The sequence below is a fragment of the Bactrocera dorsalis genome, chromosome 4, assembly GCF_023373825.1.
Source record: "Bactrocera dorsalis isolate Fly_Bdor chromosome 4, ASM2337382v1, whole genome shotgun sequence".
Lineage (NCBI taxonomy): Eukaryota > Metazoa > Arthropoda > Insecta > Diptera > Tephritidae > Bactrocera > Bactrocera dorsalis.
Window position 1 is genome coordinate 59562868 of NC_064306.1, and position 9915 is coordinate 59572782.

General features: G+C 35.3%; 1 protein-coding gene across 1 annotated transcript; it reads left to right on the top strand.

Annotated features, from left to right (window-relative positions):
- The first annotated feature begins 1959 nt into the window (after positions 1 to 1959).
- On the top strand, positions 1960 to 3494 carry LOC125778049 (putative exonuclease GOR). Its single transcript, XM_049454153.1, has one exon. It carries the CDS (start codon positions 2157 to 2159, stop codon positions 3468 to 3470), a length of 1314 nt encoding a protein of 437 aa, XP_049310110.1. The 5' UTR covers positions 1960 to 2156; the 3' UTR covers positions 3471 to 3494.
- Positions 3495 to 9915: the final 6421 nt, after the last annotated feature.

The following is a 9915-nucleotide window of genomic DNA, read 5'->3' on the forward strand; positions in this document are numbered from 1 at the left end:
TCAACATAATCGGCCTACTGAGCATACTATTCGTAACACCATCATGGGACCCAGCATTCATTATTGTATAACATTCGACCGAATAGACCACATCCAGCACGCAATGAAGAAAAAATAGCAGCCGAAGCGACGATTCGGTGCCATTCACAGCAACTCGGACTGACGTATGGAATGACCTAGCGCAATTTACGTCGAGATCTTAAGTTAAAAGTATACAAAATACAGCTTGTGCAAGAACTGAAGCCGATCGACCTTCCCAAGCGGCATCGCTTTGCTCTATGGGCTCTTGAAAAGTTCCAAGCAGATTCGAAGTTTGTGAGCGAAATTTTGTTCAGCGAAGAGGGGTATTCATGGCTCAATGGAGATGTAAACAAGCAAAATTACCGTATTTGGGACGATGAGCAACTTGAAGAGATTCAAGAGCTGCCATTTTATCCAGAAATAACAACGGATTGGTTTGTGAGCCGATGGAATCATATTTCTTCAAAAATGTTGCCAGTAAGAACATAATAGTCAACCATATAACCGACTGTTTGATGCCTGAAGGTCGTGATCCCGGCAACATTTAGTTTCAACAAGACGGCGCCACTTCTCATACATCATATCAATCAATGGATTTATCGAGAGAACATTTCACGTTTTGGGGCAGGTCGATTGGCCACCAAGATCGTGCGATATCATACCATTAGACCTTTACCTGTGGGGATATGTAAAGTCTAAAGTCTATGCGGACAATCTTGCTTCGGTTCAGGCTTTGAAGCAAAACATCACTCGTTTAATTCGCCAGTTACTAGTGGAAATGCTCGAACGGGTCGTCAAGAATTGGACTCAACGGATGGAGCACTTGAGACGTAGCCGCGGCCAACATTTGAAAGAGATAATCTTAAAAAAAATGAAAAAGATGTTTCTTTCGCATGATAATAAACATGTCCCCGCTATTTTGAATAAAATAAATTGATTTTGCCGAAAAAATCATTTCTTCTGTTTTTTTTTTTTAACTTTACTTTGGAACGCACCTTGTATTAATATCACAAAGATATTGGAAACATAAAATTAAAAAAATCCAGGAGAAGAATATTGTATACAGCGGTAAACTCCCTAACCTTTTCAAGTTGAAACCATTTTCAAGCAGCGAACATTTTTTGGGGAAAGCAAATATCCATAAAGGTTTTAAAAATTAAACGTTTTGAAGCAAAATTCCCACAAATTTTTTCAAACAATTTCTTAAATGAAATGTAAGAATTATACTAATAAAATTTGCACTTCTCAATAACACTAAAATTTTACAAATTATTTTGTTTTATTTATAATATTATTGAATCGATGTAAAGTCTCATTCGGGCTACGTTCAAGGTGAACTATTCTTAATTTTAGATTATTCTTCCCACGTATTGTTCAAAATTAAGTTTCATAATGATTTCGAACTAAAGAAATACCTAAGAATCAGAACATTATCCTTCCATTCGAGGCCATGAATGGGCTTTAATCATAATTACAGCTTTTTACTAAAATTGTATAATAAATAATTCTTAGAAGACACTAAAAATAATTTCCACAAAAGTTAAAGGTATTGTCTGTATAATGATTGATCCTTTTGTTATATAAAAATTCAGCGACCCAAATACAAAAGTAGGAGATTACAGGTAAAGTTTGACATCATTGTTTCACAAGATAAATATAAAATTAGATAACAGAAAAATCTAAATCAAAGGATTACGTTACCCAAACATGCACAGGTAGTCGACTACGACAAAATCAAGTTCTGCGAAGGTCCAAAAATAAGATTAACATGAAGAGCCGAAGGATCAAGCCGAACGTACGACCAAACAAGTTCTTGGAAGCCGAAGGATTAAGCCGAACGCAGTTAAATCTCCTTAATCAACTTCGTTACCTGTGTCTACCTGCAATGTGTGCCGAATGACTGAGAGTCACCTATAAAAGAAGCGACAATCCTTTCGAAAATCTAGTATCGTTTCGACTACGTTAGCGCCACATTCTTCTTAAGGAAAAATCAGCTAAAAAGCCAGCTAATATCTGCCATTAATAACACCACCGAAAACTATATAAAAGCGGTTGTTTTTTAAAACATAAATCTAAACAAAAAATACTAAACAACTTTCCATCTAAATACTCACAAAAAACGAAAAATTTAAAACATGAATAATTTTGAGGAACAATCTAAAAATTTGTTTTTGAAACAAAGTTTCCAGAAACCTGGACTAGTTGACTGGTTACAAGAAGAGCGTAAACCTTTGGCTACAAACTTAAAACTGAATTTCTTAAAGGTAAGACAAGTATTAGTGAAGATCGCTACAAATCAACTAATACGTCAGAAAGAAGAAATAAAGAAACAAATTGAAGAGCTATCAAAACAACAAGTAGAACTCGATCAAAAAGAAGAAGAACTTAAGAAGCGGAAAGAGTTAGAAAGTCTTTCAGAAAAAGAACTCAAACTTAAAAATACCGAAAACTATAATGTTGCGGTACTGTCAAAAACCTTGCCACCATTAGATCAGTATAAAAAACTCAATTTATCAGAAGTTGAGTTCGTAAAACGCTTACGTCTGTATATCTTGGCACCAATTGATTTACATCGTTATGGCTACCCATGGGAACGTGAAGATGGCTCTGTCTCGGTCTACTTGCACCGATTTAAGCGACGAAAGCACTCAAACTTTTCGAGCCGATGTTCATTGGAACATCTTTGCGTACGTTGTGATCGACCCTTCCACGTGGATGTTTCGGGAGAATATTTTACCAAAGAAGAGTGCATATTTCATTGGGGAAAGTTTAAGGAGAGGTTTACTTGCTGCGGCGGCGAGAGAGACTCAGAGGGCTGCGACCGTAATAAGCTGCACGTGTGGAACGGGATTATTGAAGGGGTAAACGGACCCTATACAGATTTCCTGTGCACACAACCGCGCCCTGATAAATCCGATATTGAAGCCAAAGTGTATGCTTTGGATTGTGAAATGTGTTACACTGGACGTGGAGTCGAAGTGGCCAAAGTATCCTTAGTTGGTTATGATGGACAAGTGGTATATGACCATTTTGTGAAGCCGACATGTGAAGTTGTCGATTATTGTACACGCTTCTCAGGCGTAACCGCAAAAGATCTATGTGAAGTGCAAAACAAAAATTTGAAGACCTTTGCCGAAGTACAAAAGGATTTGCTGCAGCTTATCGACGCCGATACCATACTCATTGGCCATAGTTTGGAGAACGACATGCGTGTGCTGAAGATTGTTCATAAAACGGTAGTCGACACAGCAGACGAGTTTCCACACCCATTCGGCTTTCCATATCGTCATTCGCTTAAGAATCTGACTAAAGAATATTTAAAACGCGATATTCAATGTGGCAACAACGGTCATGACAGTGCGGAAGACTCTCGTGCTTGTTTGGAGTTGATTATGTGGAAAGTGCATAATAATATGCCTCCAAAACTACCAAAAGAATTGATAAAATAAATATTTTATATTAAAACAAAAAAATATTTACACAAAAAAATGGAAAATTATGAAAATTATTAAAAATAAAATTAAACAGTTGAAGTAATTTCTAAGCGTATAAATATTTTTATATTTTACTAGAAGACCCGCCCACGTTTTACTGTGGTTGATACATAGGTAGTATTACTATTCCATTAGTTAGATTATAAGTATTACTTAAGGAATAATCGGATTTTTGGTGAAGCATACATATATGTACTTCATCGTTCCAGTTTAAATATTGCATTGCTCTGTGCAATGCTTCGAAAAGATTTCTGTAAATCTCGAATTTTAATAGACCTTTTTAACAACACTTCAGTTATGCCCCTATTTTTTATGCCAGATCTTTTGTAATTTTAAATTGCCTGTCAAGATACCCCCTCCAATGGTTGGCAAGTATGAAAAAATTGTTATAGCTACCCATAGATGTATTGAATCACCCAATACTTAAAAACGAACAACTCTGTCCACATTATGAAAACTTGTCTACAGATGTCGCCTTTTACTTTGGCACCGTTTTGTTTAATGCACGTTTACGCAATTTTAAGGTTTGAATATTGGATACGGCGAAGGTAGCGCAATCTATCGGTTCCAATGTAAAACATTCCAAAATTAGCAATTAATTACAAATGAAAAATAAATTTAAAAAAACTTTTTCCAATGGACCAAATTGTGAATCTAAACCATCCTGGAATCTCCTTGAACACACAAAAAAAATTTCAGCAAAATCAGTCCAGCCGTTTAGGAGCAGTTCAATTACAAACACACGTACAGAAGATTTATTTATATACAGATTATTTAAAAGTGGGTAGATTGGGGCTTGATAAAATTATCTTTAAGCAAGGAAGTCATTTTTGTCGCAGCAGTGTTAGAGAATGGCTTCTAAGTGGGAAATTGAAATTTGTCCATGTTCGAGGTAGTCGCTGAAGATAATTCCTTGCAAATCCCAAAAATTCACTTAAATCCATTGCAAACGGGAAATAGCAGAGTTACAGGTAGTGCCGCTTGGAAAGGAATGTTTTTAAGCTTTTAGAGTATTTTAGTTAAATTTAGTACGCCGAGAGATGGGTAAAGATTTTTTGTTTAACGCTAACTCCCAATCAGAGTTTTCGACCCATATAATACATTAGTGGGTCTTGTCCGCTTTTTGATACTTTTCCGGAATCCTTTTTAGTTAAGCTACTACCATGCTTATACCCTGATAAAAAATACTATACTACGAGGTTTGACAATTAAGTAATGAGACTGATTTTATTGCCGCGCTTGTGGTAAACCTGTGACCTTGAAATTCCCTTTCTCTTTTTCCGGCATCCCTCCCCTCTCCATTGATATACATATGTACCATCGCTCTAGATTGTTTAGTTCGCCTGCTGCGTCAAGTTGAGTAGACGTGTGTTTATAGTGCTCGTTACGAAAATAAAATAACCGAAGTCAAGAGCAACGCGTGGCGATAAAATTTTGCGCCAGATTGGGCGAAACAGCTTCGGAAACGTACGCTAAAATTGTAAGAGTGTATGGTGATAGCGCTCTTAGATCCGGAAACCAAACGTCAAAGCTCACAATGGTTGTCTCCGCGCGTCCCCCGCCCGAAAAATGCTCGCATGAGCAAGTCGAAGGTGAAAACGGTGATTATTGCCTTTTTTGATAGCCGTGGTATCGTCCACAAAGAATTCGTTCCACCGGGGAAAACTGTGAATCAAGTCTACTATTGCCAAGTACTCGAAAGGTTGCGAAAACGAGTCAACAGGGTGCGCCCAGACATCGCTCGTAACTGGATCCTTCATCACGACAACGCGCCGTGCCACACCGCCCTCAGCGTGTCCCAGTATTTGGCCTTTAAAGGGATCGCCATGTTGCAACAGCCGCCTTATTCGCCCGACATGTCACCCTGTGACTTTTTTTGTTTCCTAAAACAAAAACGGTGGTCAAAGGAACCCATTTTGAGTCGATTACGAACATCCAGGCGGCCGTGACGAGGGTACTCGCGGACATCCCAGTCGAAGCGTTCCAGAAATGTTACGAAGCATGGAAAACGCGCTGGAATCGCTGTATAGCTGTCCAAGGGGACTATTTTGAAGGGGATGGTAGAGTTGTAGAATAATTTTCAAATATACGGTTTTTATGGAACCAGTCTCATTACTTAATTGTCATACCTCGTATTTTTTGGTTTTAATTTATAAAGAAAATCAGTTTAAAACCTTTATTTATTTGCGAATTACTTTCAAATCTTAAATGAAACCTTTCCATTTCAATACAAAAGTGAATGCATTTCAAAATAATTGACCTAAAAACTAAACTAAATGGCAGTTTCATTCACGCTCGGCATTGTGACAGCCTAAATCAAGTCGAAATGAAAGATAAACAAATCGGAAAATGGACAAAAACAACACTCACACAACTACGAAAGCAGTTGAACTTGCACAGCCTACGAAATTGGCGCAACAAATCTCAAATCGACATAAATAATATTTAATACTCGTACAAGCAATTTGGTGAACGGTAGTGCACGCGTAGCGCTCAACTACAATTACAACAAAAAAATAAATAAAGCAAAACAGTGTTGTAAATGTGCATTTCCAGTTACTTTGAGGCGGCGTGAAAACATTTAGCCAGTGACCTTCCGCCGCCGAGACCCTGAACTCCAATTTCGTGTGCAAATGAATTTTACTTTGCTTTTGCTTTTACCTGCCGCTGCTGTTGTTGTGCCATTTTTGTTTTCGCAAAACAAATGTTTAATTGCACCAATTAAGCTAGAAAAAATCAATTTCACAATGTGTTTGCTTTTGCGCATTTATGTGTGTGTGTGTATGTGTATGCAGGTTTGTTGGAAATGAAAAACGGTGCGTTTACTTGGAACGACTGTGTGGTGGAGCACGTACCGGTGGTGTAGTCTCAAAAACGCAAACAAATAATAATTATGGGGCAAAAATAAGTCACAGTTTGACGTGCATGCAACAGTAAACATAGAATGTGCTTGCCACTGAACTAAATACTTATGTATGTTATGTACATACATATTATATAATATACATACATATGTGTCGAAATGCACGTAAATCTAGTGGGTAAGACAAAGTGGCGATCATATGAATTGGTTAAATGGAAATTTGAATACATTTTTTCAGTAAAAATATGTATTTTATTAAATAAATATTATATTATATTTATTCAATAAAAATATATATAAAAAAAATTTTTTATAAGTTTCTAAGAAAATTTTTATAAACATATTTAGTTTGAAATTTTTTTTTTCAAAATATTTTGTTTTAATTTTGAGACATTTTTATGCTTAAACCTTAATATTTTTTCCAAAATATATTTTTCATCGATTTTTTATCAGCTTTCTAGTTTTTTTATATGTTTAGTTTGCATTTTTTTTTGTAATTGAAAATATTTTCAAAATAATGTTTTGCTTAATTATTTACATTTTTAGGAGTATTATGCTTAAAAGCTTATATTTATTGCCAAACATTTTTTAAGTTTTATATTTTTATTAAATGTCTGGGCAATTTTTTAATAAATTTTTTTTTGTGCGAAACGCTATTTTCACTTTTAATTTTTTTCGCTTAAAAATGTTTTTTTTTTTCAGTAATAATATTTTCCAAAAAAATATTTTTTTGCCAAAAGTTTTAATTTTTCATAAGCTTTCCAAGACTATTTTTAAAAAATATTTTGTTTGAAGAACCGATTAAATTTTAAAATAATTTGTTTATTTTTTTTTAATTTTTATGAGAATATAGTGCTTAAAAAATTTAGTTTTTTTCAATTTCAGAATATAATTTTTTGCCGAAAACTTTAGTTTTTTAAAAACTATATATTTATAAAAATGTTTCGTTGAAGAAACTAAATTTTTTTCAAAATAGTTTGTTCATATTTTTTTTAATATTTTATAAGAATATTGTGGTTAAAAAATTTATTAGGTAGGTCTGCCGCTTCGCAGAGGATCAACCTTAGACTGTTATGTGTAGTTCTTTGTGAAGCCACATGAAAAACTCTCGTAGTTGATCAAAAATGTGTTTGGGTATATCATTTCTATTTCCGCTATTTCCCCTGGATGTCTAAAAGCATGAGATACAAGTTTTTTTTGCTTTGATCTGGCAAAGAAGGGACATTTGAGGCAAAAGCGTTGAGATGATTCTATCTCCATTCTCCATTCTATCCAGATCTGAGAGTGTCCAATTAGAACTCCTACAACCATTTAAAGCGCGAAGAGTTACCTAAACCTCTTACGATTTATCTTGAGATCTTGCGACTGCACAGCTGTTAGTAGTTGAACAAAGCTTACCGATTTGGCCTGAGGATCCATAGTACAGTAGCGAGCCCGAAAAAGTCAACGGAGCTCCTGCCCGCTTATACTCGCTAGTAATAGAGACTGATAAATCTGTCCTATCCTGACATCAGATTTCTACAATACCGCTGTTTCCAGCCACTAAAATATTTAGGGTGTTCACATAGTCTCATAAAGTTATAAGTTATAACGATCCAAAAATATAGCGTTCAGATTGAGTGTAGCGTTTGCTGTATGGCACGTAGCGCCGTCTTGCTGGAACCAAATCTGTGGACTTTTGGAAAACCCGCTTAAGTCGAGATAAGTAAATTTTCCAATTTTATCATAAAAGCACATTTTCATAACGGTCATTTCTGTATCGGCGTACTGATAGAGTGATTAGCGACGGAGATATGAATTTTGAAAAAGCATCATAAGCGGATATTTTTTTCTAAAATCAGTTTGGAAGAAGCACTTATTTCCTTTAAACTTGGTTTAAAATAAAACTGTTGCGGTTAGTCAAAGATAGTTAACTGGGAAATCATAAGAAATCATGATCCTTTTATGTAATGGTCCTATTTCTTTTTAATATGTATTAACAAAAGTTTTCTCCTGTAAAATTTGGTTTTTAGACTTAAGTGGGTTTTCCAAATGTCCACAGAAATGTTGTCCAAGTCTTCCTGTTCAATTTGCTTGAGGAAAAATTCGGTTAACATTGCGCGATATCGCTCACCATTGATGGTTACGGCGGTTCCTTCTTCATTTTCGAAGAAAAATGTCCACAGAAATGTTGTCCAAGTCTTCCTGTTCAATTTGCTTGAGGAAAAATTCGGTTAACATTGCGCGATATCGCTCACCATTGATGGTTACGGCGGTTCCTTCTTCATTTTCGAAGAAAAATGGGCCGATGATTCCACCAGACCAAAATCCGCACAATATTATTCGTGCTGGGTGCATTGGCTTCTCGGCGATTACGTGCGGATTTTCTGTGCCCCAAATGCGACAATTCTGCTTGTTAACGTAACCATCGAGGTGGAAATGAGCCTCGTCCGAAAAGATGATTTTTCGGTAAAATTGACCATCCTCGGTCAAACGATCTTCTGCACAATCTGTGAACTGTAGAATAGTGAATAGCGACTCATTTCGTAAATTTTAGAGTTTTTACTGAATATCCGTCACTTTCCGAATGGTATTTGACGTTTCCAATGTCGAAATATAGATAATTCAAATTTAAAACGTTAGATGGCCCACCCGTTATAACTCGTTAGTAGAGATTAGAAGTCTAGACATCCCTTAACTAGTATTAAGCACACAGTCTGTGAACTCAAGGCTAATATCGCTGCCCTATTACAAAGTTATATTGCCACGTCTCTGGATCAGGATAAAAATGGAGCAGTTGGAAAATTTCCGACAGTGAACTCCTCCGTCGATCGTCTCCGCAAGCTTTGATCCATTCGTAAAAAAGCTTACCGTACCCAAAATAAAATTCAAGCAAACAAAAATTCCGTAGAACTTAAGGGGATTAACTATGGTTGCATAAAGCCATAGAACTACTTTGGGGAGAGTCCCCACCTTTTGTCAATGGTCTATATGTCTAACGTCGTGTCGTTTGGTAGAGTTTAAAGCGCACACAAAAGTTACCCTATATGATATTTAAAAAGCTGATGTGATGGATAATATAATAGTCAATAATAGATAGAAGATAATTTTTGAAAAAAAAAAAATCATATTAGGATGAAATACATCGGAAATTAAACACCAAATAACAAACATTATATAATGGTGAAATAAATTACGGGTGATCTGAGGTCAGGAAAAAGGGAAGAGACGTGATTAAAATTATAATGATCAAAAATGGTTTATCTCCGACAGAACTATGTGTCTTATACAAAAAAGTTATATGGCAATGTTGTAGGTAATGAAAAAATCTATAACTTTTTTTACATACTTTTTTCACATAACCTATAAATTTATGTGAAAATTACATATAACTCAATTTTTTATTATCTTGTACAATAACTTTTTCTTTCACGAAATTTGTTGTACGCTTTCCATTTTATGTGGACTTAATGTCTGAAATAATGCAAATCTTAATCAAAAAATTTAAATTTTTAGTTAAATCTCAAGCAAGAATCAGCTCATCTAAAAATCATGAAA